At 38.8% G+C, this 18890-nt stretch overlaps 2 protein-coding genes and 1 pseudogene across 8 annotated transcripts in view; all 3 read right to left on the bottom strand.

The window, feature by feature from the left end:
- LOC309649739 (synaptosomal-associated protein 23 pseudogene) overlaps positions 1-18890 on the bottom strand; it is a 424755-nt pseudogene that overhangs the window by 29663 nt on the left and 376202 nt on the right. The gene's annotated exons all lie outside the window — the stretch shown is intronic.
- The window catches only part of PRR11 (proline rich 11), a 276060-nt gene that overhangs the window by 239433 nt on the left and 17737 nt on the right, over positions 1-18890 (bottom strand). For 4 of the 6 annotated variants that reach the window (XM_082440100.1, XM_082440102.1, XM_082440101.1 and 1 more), the window contains 6 exons: positions 18123-18386; positions 16703-16801; positions 16227-16339; positions 15268-15327; positions 15082-15178; positions 5245-9771 (listed from right to left, as the gene is read on the bottom strand). In XM_082440100.1, the coding sequence (XP_082296226.1) occupies positions 9667-9771; positions 15082-15178; positions 15268-15327; positions 16227-16339; positions 16703-16801; positions 18123-18386 (738 nt within the window). In that variant the 3' untranslated portion in view covers positions 5245-9666. Of the gene's footprint in view, positions 1-5244; positions 9772-11553; positions 11762-15081; positions 15179-15267; positions 15328-16226; positions 16340-16702; positions 16802-18122; positions 18387-18890 lie in introns of those variants that run through there. The other 2 variants (XM_082440103.1, XM_082440104.1) reach the window with 2 other exon arrangements.
- SMG8 (SMG8 nonsense mediated mRNA decay factor) lies at positions 10-5020 on the bottom strand. The gene is made up of 4 exons (XM_082439954.1): positions 3241-5020; positions 2540-2685; positions 1394-2266; positions 10-986 (listed from the first exon to the last, which is right to left on the bottom strand). The coding sequence occupies exons 1-4, from the start codon at positions 4997-4999 to the stop codon at positions 789-791; spliced, it is 2976 nt and encodes a 991-aa protein (XP_082296080.1). The 5' UTR covers positions 5000-5020; the 3' UTR covers positions 10-788.

Raw genomic sequence — 18890 nt, 5'->3', positions numbered from 1 at the left:
AAAAAAAAAAAAGATACTGTGGTTTCTGCCTCTCTCTCCCTTTTCTTTTTTTAAAATTTATTTATTTTTTGGCTGCGTTGGGTCTTCGTTGCTGTGCGTGGGCTTTCTCTAGTTGCGGTGAGCAGGGACTACTCTTCGTTGCGGTGCATGGGCTTCTCATTGCGGTGGCTTCTCTTGTTGCGGAGCATGGGCTCTAGGCGTGCGGGTTTCAGTAGTTGTGGCTTGCGAGCTCTAGAGCTCAGGCTCAGTAGTTGTGGTGCACGGGCTTAGTTGCTCTGCGGCATGTGGGATCTTCCCGGACCAGGGCTGAAACCCTTGTCCCCTGCATTGGCAGGCGGATTCTTAACCACTGTGCCACCAGGGAAGCCCTGGATCATCTTGTTTTGAAGATAATTTCAGGAGCAGCATTTCAAGGAAAATCCCAGCTAAAACATCATTTTAGCGATAACAAAGCTTTGGCTCAACATGATAATGCAACATTCAGTTATAATAGAAATATGTTTTATTATGGACAGTGAAACAGAAACAAAGAGAAAATAGAGGTATCAACCATGTATTTCATGTCCTTTTCTAGAATAAACAATGTTTATTAGGAAGTTGTACCCCCATTTACAATAAGTATCAACAATATCATGAAATAGTGGAACAATTACTGTCCAAATACTGAACTCCTGTAACCAAAACACATTTTGGGTTCAAGAAAACATAGTTTACATACCAAAAAACACCCCATACACACCAAAACCAAAAATCAGCTCCAGTTTAGGACTGTACTGACTGGAAAACACTTATTGTGTTACTGCTTTAAGAACCCCACGGAGCACCTTGTAACTCATCAACTGCACATTTTCCTTCGTAGGGAAACAAGGTCCTCTCTCAGTCACGTAGGCATACGGAAATCTCAAAACCCAGAGGCCATCAGGTGGGAGAGTGATTTCTTGTTTTTCTGGGTAGAATACTGGACATGGTGGTGGGCCTGGCTGAACCTGAAAAACACAGGTTATATGATTATTTTAATATATTTCAATAAGAAACACCTGAACGATAAGTGCCTAAACAAAGGATAAGTTCACAGAGCACATAATATTAAGCAGGTAATGTGTACATTCTTAACTCCAATCATATCTGATATTACATTAAATAATCTCAAATATTATCCTGCTTTTCTACAGATTTTTAACTTCTAGTTCTGCCTCTAACCAGATGACGTGAATTGATGGTGTGAACTGATTAACACACCTACAATCTATTTTTCAAGAAACAGAATATTAGGTATAAGAGGTATTTAAAATTAAGACCTGTTTAGTTTGATACTCTGTACTTTTTTCATACAATCAAAACAAGCATCGGCATTTTTTGTTTGTCTGAGGACAAAAAGGGTTATATTTCTTACCTGAGGCATTAGTATTATCTGCAAAGGAGCATCAGGAACCACAACAAAAAGCCTCATAAGTTGAGCATAATGTGGTTTTAGCCCTCTACCCTGAGATGATGACAGAATATATAAGGGCATGTCACTATTCAGGGCTTTTAAAGCTGATTCCTTGGGCCCACTTCCCATTACTTTCATTACTTTGTCAGGTCCTGAGCACATAAATCTTCGTCCTCGAGAGTCTTCATATTCAAAGCCCACAAATGCTCGCGCTATGTCATCTCGCCGTCTTCCTCTTCCCATTACAACTGCACTTCTCTTTCCAGGAACAGCTTTATTTGGAGCAGGCCAAGAATTTGTGTCTAAGTCTCCTTCATCTTCTGCTCTAGTCCTGATGACAATGTCCCAAGGCATAAGATAGTTTGTTCCTGGAATGAAGCCCTGTTGGTCCAAACCAGTATGAAAGTTATAAGACTTAGCAGGGCCTAGTTTAACCAAAGACCAGCTGGAGAATTTGGGTAGGAGACCTTTGGGGCAATTTGAATGTAGCATGCCTGGGAGATATTCAACTGTGGATGCCTGCCGATCAACCAAGTTTGGTCTCTTCTCAGTTTTTACTTCTCCTTGACCATGAACTTCTGGATTATCTCCTCCTGCTTGTGGATCAGCTGGATAGGTACCTAAACTATCTGTGGATTGGCCTAAACTCAAAGCTAAACTCAGGCTTGTGCTCTCTCCTTGGGTTTGAGGTTCTTTTTCTTTAAGTTTATCAGCATCTGCATCTGGAGGGGCAGGAGATGATTCGTTTTTGGCAGGAGCAGGATCTGGAGTACTTGGTTCAAATACTGGGAAATTGATGTGATCCAATTTTCCACAACATTTTTCTTCCAGAAGCTATGGAGGAAGGAAAAAAACAAACAAACTGATCCTGTGAACCTTTCACTGAAAACAACACATGCTTCACATTAAAAAGCAAGATCAACAGTTAATGGGTAAGCAAATAAGTATATATAAAGAAATTTCCCTTGTTACATATCACACTGCAAGTCACATTTACTTATCTAGATATTTTGCTTCTGAAAAAATATATTTTTACTCAGATGGTCGTTAGCAAAAAAAAAAAAAAAAAAAGAAAGAGAGAAGAGGAAGAAAAAATGTAGAGTCTACCTGATAAAAGTCATAGTTAGCTGCCTTGATATCAAAGGGATCATCTCGAGGTGCCTGTTTCCTTCCACAGTTACAGGCACCAGTGGATCGAGCTCGGCTATTGTGATACAGCACAGGAGGATTTCTATCGGGCTCTGGTTTTTCTCCTGGAAAATATAAGCCACTATTAATTTTACACACAGTGCAGACCCAAATTTATTTTGCATTCAATTGTACCTTAACCCGAAAATTTCTCCAAACAGTTCTTTGGAAATGAGAAGGAAAAAAACACCCAAAACACAAAAACTTGACTAAACACACCTAACAGAAGAAGCAAGTGAAAATACATGACATAATACATATTTTTAATCTAAACTTTTAGGGTCTCTAAGTAAATTTTATCATCATAGTGCCCATACATTTCATTATATTCATTTCAGTTAAAAAGGTAAAAATGTTAATATGAAATTCCTGAAACTTTGTATTGTTTAATAGTTCTCATTTACTAATCCCCTAGGGTTCATTCTTTACATACAAGAACATAATTAGTCATAGCTGATTTTTCTTTTTACAGCAGAAGAAAAAACTTAAATCAATGTACCTAAATTTCTGCAGGGCCCTCTTTTTAAAGTGTCAATACATAATGAACAAACTCTCTTAAAACAAGAATAAAAACACAGCTCAAAGTTTTGATTTCAAAATACTGAGAAAATTTTAGCCACCTGATTTAGGTAAGGAGTGAAATTTATGTACACAGTGTTGATCAGTTAAACTCCTCTCCTCACAGAGCTGATGGCCATTGCTCCAAAACTTGTAGCAGTCCTCGTGTAACTGCATGGCATATTTGTGAAAGGCTGGACCCCTAGCATGTTGACTGTACACTCGAAGAGCCTGGGCAAGCTGATTCTTGTGGACAGTCATTGTGTAATTATGAGGCAAATTTGACTGGTAGGCACTATGGGCCATGGGTAAAGCTTTTTGGCACCGGTTCTCCGAGAATTTTGTGTCAATATCCAAAAACCCTTCCAAGACTTTAATACTGCTTAAAATTTTCGACGTTAGCTCTCCAGTGGGAGAGCCCGGGTCCTCCTCTTTCCCATCGATAGCTACTTCATACAGTTTTGAAGCTGCCGAGATCCACTTCTGATAAGTAGGAAGTTCAAAATGGGAAGGCTGTGGGTTCCTGCCCACACTGTCATCAAAACCTTTCTTGCTTAGTACTAGCTCTACATGCTGCCATAGGAATTCCCGAAGAGTGAAATCCACTAGCTGCCCGGAAGAACTGGAACTGCTAGTGTCAGTGTGGAAAGAAAGTTGTTGTCGGCTGTGCTGCCTCATCACCTGGTATCGCCTGGACCCAGAAAGGGGTGCAGGGACCAGCAAAGATTCGGGGTCTTTCACAGTACAATGACTCCTAAGTTGGTCCAGCAACATGCCTACTGGGTCCTCCTCCTGGCTTCCAGGAACTATGTACACAAACGCCTGATTGGCAGGCACAGTAAAGAGGCAGTTGATACTCTGATTAGTCAAGACACGACTCTTCCGGAAGATTCTATAAATCTGGTCTTCCAGGGCATGCTGCAGTCTCCTTTTGGGAGAATGCTTCTTGGGCTTCTCTGGATGAGCTGGGTCTTGGTTCCGAGGGGGTTCCACCTTGAGTGTTCCATTGAGTTGAAAGAGGAAAAGGAGTCTAGGTGGGCAAGGTCTGCAGTTTAGCTTCCAGTCTTTGCCAACTGGACAATCCTTAATGGCTGTTTTGAGGAGGGGCAGTACTTTCTGTCTCAGTCCATCCAGGGCTCTGAATACTCGATCATAAGTGATGTCAAAGGAACAAGTGGGATGGACCAGAAGCAAGATGTGACAGACGGAGAAAAGGTAAAGGAGACTGAGGCACTGCAGTTTCTCTTGATGCTTCCAGAACTCGTGCGCTTCTGCATGAGGTAAAGGGAGGCCACCTCCAGCTTCCCCGCTCTGAAGGGCCCGACAAGCCCGGAGAAGTTGGGAATTGTCACAGATGGAAGTGAGAAGAAGATACAGAACTTTGTTTTCCTGGTTGTAATAGGCTTGCAGAAGGCTGTAGTCCTGGGAACCTGGCTCAGTTCGGTTCCCTTCCGCGACAGCGACACCTCCCCGAACTGGATCCCCGGACCCGGCGCCAGGGTCCCCGGCTCCACCAGCCTCCCCGACGACCGCAGCCTCGGTCCTGATTCCAGGCCCCGAGTCTCCAGGATCTTGGTGGCGAAAGAGGGGAAAAACCTGTCGGTCGCACACCGTGTTTACAAGTGAAAACTTCTCGGAATTCAGGCGCAGAGCCGTCTTGCCGAAGATTCCCACCACGCAGATCTCATCCTCCCGCCAAGAAGGCTCCGGTCCGCCAGCCGCGCTCCCACCACCCTCTGTAGGGGACCCCTCGGGACTTTCAGAGCCTGTCCAGGCTGAAGCGCCCATTAGAAGCTCTCGCAAGCTGACAGGACCCGCCATGGTGCGGAGACTACTCTAGCGTTCTTCCGGTCCCTCCGGTAAACAGAACCGGCTCTCGTCCAAGTTTGAAATCCCTCCTCCGCTTCTTCAGTTCCTGCTTTCCTCTCACTTTAGGTTCCGCCTCTCGCTTCTCCCGTCCTAGTTTTTCACCAAGGTTTTACCTAGTCCTACAGCACAGCTGATTTAAGATTTTCCTTAACCGGAGACTGTAGGAATTGAAATATCAGAAAGACATTTAGAAGCAGTTAGGGTTTTTTGTTTGTTTGTTCTTCTTGATAGACAAAACGTTTAATGAATGTTGAAAGTTACAAAATCATTTTAGTGAAAAGGAGAGCTGTGTTTGTGACAATTCTAAAATGACAATAATTACATGCAAGATAAAGGCAGAAGTAAGTGGTTTTGAAAAGGAATTATATTCACACTATGCTAGATTTAATTCTTGTCAAATATTTATAGAGCATCTACAACAGGTTTATTGTCCTCACATTTAACCTCTTAATCCTTTCTACATCGTATTTTCTTTGACATACAACTACTCACCCACCCACTCATCTCACTTCCAACTTTTTTTTCACTACCAGTAGTGATTTGATTTTATTTTTATTTAAGTATAGTTGATTTACAATGTTGCGTTAGTTTCAGGTGTACATCAAAGTGATTCAGTTATACATATTTTTTTCTGATGCTTTTCCATAATAGGTTATTACAAGATATTGAGTATAGTTTTCTGTGCTATACAGTAAATCCTTGTTATTTATCTATCTTATATTTAGTGGTGTGTATCTGTTAATCCCATACTCCTAATTTATCCCCCCCCCTTTTTCCCCTTTGGTAACCATAAGTTTGTTTTCTATGTCTGTGAGTCTATTTCTGTTTTGTAAATAAGTTCATTTGTATTTTTTTTTTAGATTCCACATATAAGTGATATAATATTTTTCTTTCTCTATCTGGCTTACTTCACTCAGTATGATAATCTCTAGGTCCATCCATGTTGCTGCAAATGGCAATATTTTATTCTTTTTTATAGCCAAGTAATATTCCATTATGTGTGTGTGTGTATGTCATATATATGTCACATATATATGATATATATATATATATATATATATATGCCTCATCTTCTTTATTCATTCATCTGTTGATGGACACTTAGGTTGCTTTCATGTCCTGGCTATTGTAAATAGTGCAACTGGGGTGCATGTATCTTTTCGAATTAGAGTTTTCATCTTTTCCGGGTAAGTGCCCAGGAGTGGGATTGCTGGATCATATGGTAACTCTATTTTTAGTTTTTTTTAAGGAACCTCCATACTGTTTTCCATAATGGCTGCACCAATTTACATTTCCACCAACAGTGTCGGAGTGTTTCCTTTTCCCCACATCCGCTCTAGCATTTATTATTTGTAGACTTTTTGATGATGGCCATTCTGACCGGTGAGAGGTAATAACCTCATTGTAGTTTTGGTTTGCATTTCTCTAATAATTAGCAATGTCAAGCATCTTGGAAGCAGTTAGTTTGCAGTTCAAGGAATAAAAAAATTCCACAAAAAAGAGTGTCAAATGACTCTTCTAAAAGTAGGAAACTGTTTCACTTCAAGCTCCAGAACCTTGTTGTACAAGGTGTAGTCTGCAGCCCAAAGAAGGAGCTTGTTAGAAATGCAGAATCTTAGTCCCCACCCCAGACCTACTAATCAGAACATGAATAAATCCTAATTATTTGTACACACTTTATAGTTTGAGAAGCACCACTTTAAAAACATCTTTCAAAGCAAGGTGAACAGATTTCTTTCTTGACTCGTATCAATGGAAAAAAAGGCAGAGATTTTGAAAGGTTTATGGAATACAACAACAATATAAAATTATCAAACGCAGAAGAATATATACCAAAATGTTTAAAACGTGTTAGGATTTGTTTAATTTTTTTTCTTTACTCCTTTTTTCCCTGCTTTTGTAAAAAATGGATTTTTTTTTAGAGCAGTTTTAGGGTCATAGCAAGATTGAGCACAAAGTACAGAGTTCCCATATACCCTTTGCCCCTACACAGTCATAGTTCCCTTTACTATCAACACTGGGCTCCAGAGTGGTACATTTGTTACAAGCTCTGAACCTACTTTGACAAATCATTATCACTCCCAAATTCATAGTTTACATTAGGGTTTATTCTTGATGTTGTGCATTCTGGGTTTGAATATGTATCCACCATTAACATGTCACATAGAATAGTTTCACTGCGCTAAAAATCCTATGCATTCTACCTATTCATTTCTCCCTTCCCCCAAACCCCTGGCTACCACTGATCTTTTTACTGTCTCCACAGTTTTGTCTTTACCAGAATGTCATATAGTTGGAATCATACATACAGTGCATAGCCTTTTCAGATTGGCTCCCTTCACTTAGTAATATGCATTTAAGTTTCTTCCGTTTATTTTATGATTTGCTAGCTCATTTCTTTTTTGTGCTGAATAATATTCCATTATCTGGATGTACCACAGTTTATTTACCCATTCACCTACTGAAAGACATCTTAATTGCTTCCAAGTTTTGGAAATTATGAATAAAGCTCCTATAAACGTCTGTAGGCAGGTTTTTGGGTGGACATACTCTTATTTTTATATCTCTATTTTCTAATTTTTCTACAATGAACACTTTCTTCAATTTGTAATATTAAAAAAATTCTTCCTTGAAGAAATGTGGAAAGCCTTAATTCAATGTTTGATTTAGCTGGCTGGAAGTTCAAATAGTTAGATTTATTACTTTAAAAAAAATACTCTGGCTTTAAAGTAGAGATGAGATTAATTTGTGTTTAATGAGCTCTTACTTGGATGTCAAAAAATGATCATAATAAAAATCAAACAGATTAGTTACTCTGTGTATGGCTCTGTGCTAAGTCCTTACCAAGAATTATCTCATTTATGCATGATCTCACTTATCTGTGGAATCTAAAAAAAAAACCCAAAAATAACCTAACATAGAAACAGAAAACAAATTGGTGGTTGTCAGATGAGGAGGTGGGTGGGGTAGTGGGGTAGATGAATGATGGGTAGGAGGGGAATGGATGAAGGTGGTCAAAAAGTACATACTTCCAGTTATAAGGTAAATAAGTTCTGGGGATGTAATGTACTTCGTGGTGACTCTACACAGTTAACAGTATTGTATATTTGAAAGTTGCTAAGAGATACATCTTAAAAGTTCTCACCACGGGAAAAAAAATTATAACTATATAAGGTGACCGATGTTAACTAAATTTATTGTGGAAATCAGTTTGCAATAGATACATATATCAAACCATTATGTTGTATACCTTAAACAAATACAATGTTATATGTCAATTATATTGCAAGAAAAGTGGTTAGGGAGAAGAATTATCATTTAATTCTCAAAGGAAGGGAGGGGCCCTAAGTCCTGGTGATGGTGTTTTTAATATATTAAGCTGTGTTGGGCTTCCATAAATTCTTCTTAATCAACACTTATTTACTAACAAGAATTTAGAAAGGAGTAGAGGTGGGCTTTCAAACGTATTTTAAAAAATTGTGTTTGTCTATTTGGTTTTTACTTGTTTGCTTCTCTACGTCTGTATGTCCAGATTCTATCTCTTTTCTAAAAGCCAACTAAGATAAGAAATTGTACATGTTTATCCGCATAAATTATATTGTGATCCTCATCATGTAGATTATTTGCTATGTTTAGTATGTGACTTTGCTGCTATAATTTTAACAATTCTTTGACTTACAAATCCAGGAAAAATAGTGTATATTAACCACATCCATTTGTATAGATTTCCCAAGTAAACAAAATATTGAAAAACCAAATTGAAAAGACTCTCTATGCAGCTGCTTCCCACTAGCTATCTGTTTTACATTTGGTAGTGTATATATGTCAATGCTACTCTCTCACTTCGTCCCGGCTTACCCCTCCCTCCTCCCCATATCCTCAAGTCCATTCTCTAGTAGATCTGTGTCTCCAATAGATGTTTAAAAAAAAAAAAAAAAAAAGACTCTCTAGAAGAAAACAAGAGTAACAACTCTCATACTTTGCTGAAGGGACCATAGATTGATTGGTACAACCACTTGGAAAACCAGTTTGACAGTATCTAGAAAATAGGCACGCTTTATAACCTAGCAGTTCCACTCCTAGATATACACACTAAAGTAACTCTTGCATAAATGTACATGTTCAAGAATGTTCAAAATGGTATGCATAGTTCATGATAGACAAAAACTAGAAACAGCCTTAATATCCATTGACAACAGAATCAATTAATAACTATATTCATACATCAAAAATAAATTATCTATAGCACTGCACAATAATATGGTTGAATCTTAAATGTAGATTGAAAGACGCCAAAAACAAAAGAATATATAATGTATGATTCTATTTATAGAGTTCAAAAGCGAGCAAAATAAACCATAGCATTTAGGGGTGCATATTTAGAGGGCAAAGCAAAAAAAAAGCAAGCAGATCGGTAGTTACTGGTTGTTGTTTTTTTTAAAATTAATTAATTAATTAATTTTTGGCTGCGTTGGGTCTTCATTGCTGCTTACGGGCTTTCTCTAGTTGCGGCGAGCGGGGGCTACTCTTCATTGCGCTGCGTGGCTTCTTGCTGCGGAGCGCGGGCTCTAGGCACGCGGGCTTCAGTAGTTGTGGCTCACGGGTTCTAGAGCGCAGGCTCAGTAGTTGTGGCACAAGGGCTTAGTTGCTCCGTGGCATATGGGATCTTCCTGGACCAGGACTCGAACCCGTGACCCCTGCATTGGCAGGCGGTTTCTTAACCACTGTGCCACCAGGGAATCCCAGAAACAGATATATTTCTTAACTTCCATTATCTGTTTAATTTACATCCATAAATGTAAACATAAATGTGGGTCTCATGAAAAAAAGAACACTGTCCCCACGTCTGCTTTCCAGTTTGATGACTTTCCACAACACTGTATTTGGCATCTCAAAGCTATATTTATCTGAGGAAATATAGGCATTTTGGGGAAATCGCTAACATATCTTTCTAGCCTGAGATAACCAGGGGATATTTCAGGGATATCATCTTATGTAGCTGTTTCCTGTCGGGCTAGAAAGTTCAGTGGAAAACTGCCACGCCTTGTTTCCCCTCCATGAGGAGCTGCAATCCTTATGCTTGGAACTGCAGTGGAAGTTATCAGCATCAAAGCTAATCCTGTGCCTTCAGAGTCACATTTACCCTAATGAGAGTTCCTCTTCCTCCATGATATTTATCGCATTAGTGACTAGGGGTCCCGGCTGAAGCTAGAGTAGTGTCTACTGCTAAGTAGACATGTCTGACAAACTGGGGGCTCCCAGAAATTGGCAACTTTGTAGAAGACTGACTGATAGGGTTTCCAAATCATATATAGGCTGTTCAGTGAAATTTGAATTTCAGATAAACAACGAATAATTTTTTAGTATAAATATGTCCCATGCAATATTGGGGACATATTTAAACTTCAAAAAATTATTCATTGTTTAATGGGACATATTTATACTTAAAAGTTATTTATTGTTTATCTGAAATTAGACTTTGATGGGGTGTCATGTGTTTATATTTGCTAAACCTGTCAACCCTGTACTGTCAGGAAAAAGCAAAATCCAGTGAGGTGTGCATGATTACTGTTAATGATTCAACAGGTGGCTGAGGACAGGGAATCAGATCTCACAGTGAACCTGCTATGGACTTCAGAGAATCCTTGGTGGGGCACTGTGGAAAACACAAGGTTCCTGTTGAGGTCTTCATGAAATTTATATTTAGCGTCATGAATGTGGATAGCAGATATCAAAGTGAGGAATATCTCAGACTTCAGTAAGCCAGATATAACTACCTACCTAAGATGCTAGAAATGATATTCTAATTTTTTAAAAAAAACATTTATTTATTTATTGTTTTGGTTATGCCGGGTCTTAGTTGCAGCAGGCAGGCTCCTTAGCTGTGGCTCCAGGGCTCCTTAGTCGCAGCTCGCCAGCTCCTTAGTTACAGCATGTGGGCTCCTTAGTTGCGGTATGTGAACTCTTAGTTGCAGCATGTATGCAGGATCTAGTTCCCTGACCAGGGATCGAACCCGGGCCCCCTGCATTGGGAGAGCGGAGTCTCATCCACTGCACCACCAGGGAAGTCCCATGATATTCTGATTTTTAAGGTCACCTTGGAGTTTTTGTTTCAAATTCTTTTGGAACAGTTAGGTTTGAATGGGGGATGGTTTTACTTCTTAATTGCTTATAGGGAACAGAAATAAAATCTAGAGGGTCTGTTTTTTATGGTTAAGTTTGTAGCACTTAATGAGTGCATGAGCTTTACAGGCTGAAATACTTTGCTTTTCAATTGCCTGAGACTACCCAAGATGAATGGGCACCAGGTTATTTTCTTAATGTCATAACTGCACCTCTAGAGTAAAAATTAGAGTTATCTAGTTAAACTTGAATAACCTCCCCAACCTAAATTCGGTAATTCCAGGATAAACATCACTTTGGGGATTGCATTTTCCCATCTGTTCTATTATTGATCATGTAAACTAGAAAATATCCTAATACTCGCTTTATGCTACAGTATGTACGGGCTCCATACATATTATAATTCTTCGAATGAATTATATATTAATATAATTATTTATACATACTACATTAAAAAAAGGATTGGGATAATATTATCTGTATATTTTATGGATCACCATATGGAGTCAGGCAGAGGTGGCATCAGTTTTGTTCATCAAAGCTGCTTGTAGAAAGTGGCAGAGTTTGAGTTGGGCTTCTAGGGTGAGCCAGCTATGAAAAAAAACAAAGGTCCCAAGTATAATATGAATTATGTTCTTGTGGCCAGCACAGCTCTTCTTCTTCCTCACTAACAAAACCCAGATTTTATGCAACGCAGCAATGCATCCGGTTTCTAAAAACCACTTTTTCCCAGCTTCCCTGATATTATCAGAAGTTCCTGGATATCCCCTGTTTAAAGAGATGAAGGGCAGCTTAGCTAGCACACCCTTTTGCCCTTTGCCCTTCTTATCCTGCCTACAACGTGGACATGAGGCTTCAGGAAGTGTTGATATTCCACACCATAAGGATAAAAGCCACATATTAAGGATGGAAGAGAGGTGATTACATGGTCAAGCTGCTGTACCCGTTATGCACTGCCTATTTCCCAAGGCAATATGCAGAAAAGAAAAATAAGGCCTTATTTGGTTAAGTCACTATAGTCAGATTTCTGTTACCAGTAGCCAAATGCAAAGCCTAACTAATATAGTTGCTTCAGAATTAAACGAAAAAGGAAGTCTAAGGAGTGGGCAAAGTCATTCCATGTCTAACAACAGTTTTTACTAGATATCTCTCTAGTAAGTGGATTTTGAGGAGCACAACATATGGCATAGGTCTTATGTGTGATTTTTGATGTCATTGTTCAATATATGGGTTTATTGTTCATTATATTTTAAATTGTTTCCACATTACCCAACCCACTATAGTAGTTATGGGGTAGGGCAGGGACAAAAAGGATCCTAGAGCTAAACAAAGAAAGGAAGTGAGGGTTCTGCCCTCTGCCCATCACAATTTATGGTATTACCAAGGATCTGGGGGTGGACTCCTATTGGATGCTCCAAAAGGAGGAAAGAGGAATCCAGTCACACCTCCAAAGAAGAACATATAGTGCCCAGGAGGACCAAGTTGATTGGCAAGAGGGAAACAAAGCTGTCCTGCAAAAGGCACTGATTCTCTCTTTTTTAAACGGTAGTTGATTTACAATGTTGTGTTAGTTTCAGGTGTACAGCTTCAGATTCTTTTCCACTATAGGTTATTACAAGATAGTGAATATAGTTCCCTGCACTATACAGTAAATCCTTGTTGTTTATCTATTTTATATATAGCAGTGTGTATCTGTTAATCCCATGCTCCCAATTTATCCCTCCCCCCACCCCACCCCTTTGGTAACCGTAAGTTTATTTTCTATGTCTGTGAGTCTATTTCAGTTTTGTAAATAAGTTCATTTGTATTATTTTTTTTAGATTCCATATAAGTGATATATAATATTTGTCTTTCTCTGCCTAACTTCACTTAGTATGATAATCTCTAGGTCCATCTGTGTTGCTGCAAATGGCAGTATTTCATTCTTTCTTATGACTGAGTACTATTCCATTGTGTGTGTGTGTTTGTGTGTGTGTACCACATCTTCTTTATCCATTCATCTGTTGATGGACATTTAGGTTGCTTCCATGTCTTGGCTATTATAAATAGTCCTGCTATGAACATTGGTGTGCATGTATCTCTTCAAATTAGAGTTTTTGTCTTTTCTGGATATATGCCCAGTAGTGGGATTGCTGGATCATATGGTAACTCTATTTTTAGTTTTTTAAGTAATCTTCATCCTGTTTTCCATAGTAGCTACACCAATTTACATTTCCACCAACAGTGTAGGAGTGTTCCCTTTTACCCACACCCTCTCTAGCATTTATTATTTGTAGACTTTTTGATGACGGCCATTCTGACCAGTGCATTTCTCCAATAATTAGCAATGTGGAGCATCTTTTCATGTCCCTGTTGCCCATCTGTATGTCTTCTTTGGAGAAATGTCTATTTAGGTCTTCTGCCCATTTTTTTGGATTGGGTTGTTTGTTTTTCTTGTTATTGAGTTGCATGAGCTGTCTGTATATTTTGGAAATTAAGCCCTTGTCAGTCACATTGTTTGCAAATATTTTCTCCCAGTCTGTACGTTGCCTTTTTTTTTTTTTTTTTTTTTTAAAAATTCAGGTTGTATTCTGCTGTCTTTTTTGTTTTTTTTAAGATTTTTTTGATGTGGACCATTTTTAAAGTCTTTATTGAATTTGTTACATTATTGCTTCTGTTTTATGTTTTGGTTTTTTGGCCTAGAGGCATGTGGGATCTTAGCTCCCCGACCAGGAATCGAACCCACACCCCCTGCATTGGTAGGTGAAGTATTAACCACTGTACTGCCAGGGAAGTCCCTGTAGGCTGTCTTTTCATTTTGTTTATGGTTTCCTTTGCTGTGTATAAGCTTATAAGTTTGATTAGTTATCATTTGTTTATTTTTGCTTTTATTTCTTTTGCAAAAGGCACTGATTCTTAACGAGGGAATGAAGGAAGGGAGGACAGTGCTGGGGTGGGAAGAGTGTCTTCAGTGGAGTTTGTGGTGTGTCTCTTGGCCCAGAAGGAGATGGAAATATAAGCTTCATAGCCAAAGAGGCCAGCAGTCCTGTGCCCCAGCACTCTAGCAGGGGTGGTGGAAGGATGGCTCCTTCTCACAGATCTGATGATAGAGGTGATCAGGGAGATGAGACAAATAGGGTTTGGAAGAAATCACACAAGGGCCAGCTGATGCACTGGATTTTGGTGTATGGGTCATACATGTAGGTGACAAAGAAGAAAGCTGCCAAGACCTTTTCTTATCAGCTCTGCATGATCTGACTCCTGTCCCCATCTCTATTCCTATCTTTCTGTTACAGCCACACCGGCCACTTTTCAATTCTTCAGACTGTGATCCCTCCCACCATGAGACCCTTGCACCTGCTGTTCTTTTTTCCTGGAGCTCTCCTCCCTGACATCCAAGGTGGGCTCACTCCACAGGTACCCCCTCCAGTTAATGCCTATTCATCTTTCAAGTCTTACCTCATCACTTCCTAAGGGAATCTTTCCTAGATCATACAGGCTAGATCAAGTTACCCCACAGAATCTTGTTCCTTTCCTTCACAGAAGTTACTTCAGTGCAAAATTATACAAATTGTGATTATATGATTAATATCTACTTTCCCCACTAGACCGAAAGATCCAAGACAGCAGATCTGTGTCTGTTTTTGCTTACCACTATACCCCTGGTACTCCAGCACAGTGCCTGGCATATAGGAAGTACTTAATAAATACTTACTAATGAAATTAATAAAACCAGACATTCATTGCTAAAGTGGAGATGATAATCCTAGCTATCTCATAGAATTTCTTGAAGTCTAAATATGAAAGTGCTTTATAAAGCATAAGGAACTGCTTTAAAATTATTATTATTAAGAAAGATGCTTTAGATTATGATTCTAAATAAATTCATTTGAAGAAAAGGATCCAAAGTCTTTTATTTCCTAAAGGCTTACCTGAAACTTTCTCTTCAAGGCCTGGGTCATTACTGGGGTCAGCCCAGCTCCTGTTTCCATATTTTCTTTATTGGTAAGTGGGGTTCCACCTGGGCTCCTGCAAAGGTATTGAAAATATTAGGAGCTGTGTTTTATGCCGAATTTTCAAATGAATTTAGAAGGCATAAAGATAGGAGAGTGGATTACCTCTCTACATCGACTTTTCTGAGTAGTTTCCGCAGATCTAACCGGCTTTTACCAGGAGTACTGATAAAATAAAGATACAAAAGTTAGAGCTTGCCAGATTTTATAATTTTTCCAAAGCAAAGAAGTCATTTCTATAGGCAACATCCTAGAAAGTAGTCTGTTACATTTGTTACTATTTATTGCATTTAAAATAGCAGTAGATGCTGATAGGAGCATAAAGTGATATAGTGATTCTAATAAGTAATAGTTTTTGACTCAGTAATTACACATGTTAAGAATCCATCTTAGGGCAAAACTCAGCTATGCATACAGATGATGGACAAGGATGTTTATTGAAGAGTTACAGAAAAAAAAAATCACAAACAACCTAAATGTCTCAAAACAGGATTTTATCTATGAAATTCACATATTAAAGAACTGCATCTATTGAAGAAGTCAAAATGATGGTTTAAACTAATTTTTAATGAGATATGGGAAAGTTCATGACCTATTAATGGGAAAATCCATATCTGTATGTATAATATGATTATACACAGGTACACACATAAACATATCATATTTCACTGATTCCAAAACATAAACATATCATATTTCATTAATTCCAAGAAAACTAGTTTTCTTATTTTATTATTTCTGAAATTGTGCTGCTTTGAAAATTCCTGATAATATCTCCCCCCAAATCTGTTATTAAATCAATGGTGTATTTTGTAATAAACAGCATCATGAAATGGAAATAATAGAGTATATGTCCAGAGAAAGACTAGAATGATAAACAACAGTATGTTAACAGTATGTGGCTATCTCCAATGATAGGATTATTTGCATGATTTTTGTTTTCTTCTTGAAACGTTTCTGTAGATTTCAATTTTCAATGATCATATGTAACTTTTAAAGTTAGAAATAAGCAAGAAATCATTATTTTAAGTAGCAGTAGAGTGTAGTACTGTGTAGTTCCTTACATTAAGACATTTGTAACTCGAGTTGATAACACTTTGGACTTCGGTTTCAGGGAAACGCACTGCAGGTCAGAGACAGTAACTAGTGGATTCTGTGCCTTTGGTGATGGTACAAGCTTTAATCACAAAATGAGACACTATTAAAAACACATTTAAAAATAGCATTCAAAATGTAAACATACTAAAACAATAAATATTTGAGTGCTGAATATGTGTAAGATATATCTATTAAATTTTTATTCCAAATCTTCAAAGTATATCTCTACCTCTTCAAACTAATGGTTGGTAGATAAAACTGCCTAATTAAATAATTTGGGGATTTACATATTTTGTTGAAGAGATCCAAAATTACTCAAAAAAAAAAAAATCAAATACTTACCTCAGAATGGTTTCTATATTTAAGACTTATGCTTATTTTCCATTAAGGGACAACCAGGTTAAAAGCCAAAAGACCACGTGTTTGGTCAATGACATCTTACCTTCCTCCTTTCATCAAAACTCTGTGTCTTCTTTAATTTCACAGTCAGGAGATCTTTAACTGTTATATGCATGGGTCCATTTTTTTTTAATGGTCCAGCCTTAAAATTCATGGAGAGGTTAGAATTCAAATTGGAACCAGGACATCTCATCAAATGCAAATCCAAATCTAGTTTTTAAAGACTCTTTAAAAATTAACTTAAAAATTAGCTATTATTTCCCCTAGGAGCCTATCAAATTCTTTCCATTCAACCAAGAACAATTCTGTTTTCAGTATCCATGGATGCTAAGGCTATTGAAAAGTATTCACCAAAATGTAAGGCTTTGATAGTAAGAGATGGGCTAGTTCCTTGAAACTATGCATCTTCTTTAGGAGTCACTGTAATAGGACAGGAGATGAAGGAGTTCCTCAAATCAAAGTGAAGTTTTGGGGACTTCCCTGGTGGCTCAGTGGTTAAGAATCCACCTGCCAATGCAGGGGACACGGGTTCGAGCCCTGGTCCCGGAAGATCTCACATGCCATGGAGCAACGAAACCCGTGCGCCACAACTACTGAGCCTGCGCTCTAGAGCCCGCAAGCCACAACTACTGAAGCCCGCGTGCCTAGAGCCCGTGCTGCTCAACAAGAGAAGCCACTGCAATGAGAAGCCCGTGCACCGCCACGAAGAGTAGCCCCTGCTCGCTGCAACTAGAGAGAGCCCGCGCGCAGCAACAAAGACCCAACACAGCCAAAAATAAAAATAAATTAATTAATTAAAAAAAAATTTTTAAAGAGCAAGTTAAAAACAAAAAACAAAAAACAAAGTGAAGTTTTGCCTGAACTACCTAAAAAATGACTCAGTTCCCATAGAGCAAGGACGTATACTCAAAGAGTATATATTAGGGCAAATATAACAATAGGCTCTGCATTTAATTCAGCCATTTTAAACCAAATATATCTGTAGTGAAAATTCAGCAGATTTTTAAATAGGGCCATGCCTATCTTAGTGATTCACAAATACTCTGGTCCCCTTGGAAGATAAGTAACTCTAATGGAGACTGGTTCTCCAGCCTAATGGCATTATACTTTAGGATCCACAAATTCTTTTTATTCTGACTTCACTCACTAAGCTATCTTTGTTTTTAATTTGGTTTCCCAGAGAGATTTCCCTTTTTGTAAAGAATCCAACAGGAATCCCCCACCTTGCTGGGTTTCATTCATTTATCCTTGAAAAAAAATCACTTTCATTTCTAAATCCCACTTTCGTGATCTCCCAGAGGACTGTGTCTTTAAAAACAATAATTGACATAATTAAGATATGGAAACAGAACAAAATGCAGCCCTTCCTGTCAAAGCCCTTAGACCAGCCTTAAAAGGACACCTGGCTGTACTCCTTCATTACACACTGACCAAAACACACCTTTACTAGATTGTTTTTTTACCTGATGTGCTTTAGTGAGATCAGATTTTCTGAGCAGCAAAGGTGCTGTCAGTGGTGGAGGCGGAGGGGGCGGGGGCGGAGGCGGAGGGGGCGGAGGCGGAGGCGGGGGCGGAGAAAGACGACTGGTTGGCTGTGGCAGTGAGGCGGGCAGTACAACCTCGGAGTCTCCAGGGGTGGTTAGAGCACATGCAGGCACATTTGTAAGTTTACCACGCATGTGACACATCTGACCACAGCTTGGACAGGAAGAATTTTCTGAGACGGCCTGGAAGAAAACGTTACAGTTGGCAACTGAAGAACAGATTTATTTGGTTCTTATGGCTGAGAGTCATCAAAACCATACCTACCATGTATTGAATGCTTTCTCAGTATACCATATGCTCCGTAATATTTTCTCATTTATCACAAGCTCATTCATTCATTCATATATTTGTTTTGTGTGTGCTATATGCCAGGCACTGTGGGTACAATATGAGCCCTGTCTGTCACCTCATCGAGCTGACAGTCCGGTGAGGAAGACAAGACATTAAACATACACAAAACACATTCAAAACAAACCAAAATAATACTTCAAGAAGAGCCATGAAGTGTGCTCTGAGCATGAATAGTCGGAGGTCTGGGGAGTGATATTTAGCCATGATCTCAAAGATGAATTTAGCCTTACCAGGTGAAGAAGGGAGATAAAAACTGGGGGAAGAGTTCCTGGCAGAGGGAAAAACAACCAAGAAATGCAACCAAGAATATAGTATACCCAAGGAACTGATAAAAA

This window comes from Balaenoptera physalus, assembly GCF_965194825.1.
Source record: "Balaenoptera physalus genome assembly, chromosome: 20".
Classification (NCBI taxonomy): domain Eukaryota; kingdom Metazoa; phylum Chordata; class Mammalia; order Artiodactyla; family Balaenopteridae; genus Balaenoptera; species Balaenoptera physalus.
The sequence above is the reverse complement of the archived record's forward strand: the minus strand, read 5'-3'. Positions and strand labels throughout refer to the sequence as shown.

Excerpts from the sequence above, each read along its gene's own strand:
- SMG8 (XM_082439954.1), bottom strand. The coding sequence starts at position 4,999 with ATGGCGGGTCCTGTCAGCTTGCGAGAGCTTCTAATGGGCGCTTCAGCC. Across the intron at positions 2,267-2,539 it reads CTAACTATGACTTTTATCAG|CTTCTGGAAGAAAAATGTTG; the intron begins GTAGACTCTACA and ends CTTCCTCCATAG. Across the intron at positions 987-1,393 it reads AGATAATACTAATGCCTCAG|GTTCAGCCAGGCCCACCACC; the intron begins GTAAGAAATATA and ends TGTGTTTTTCAG.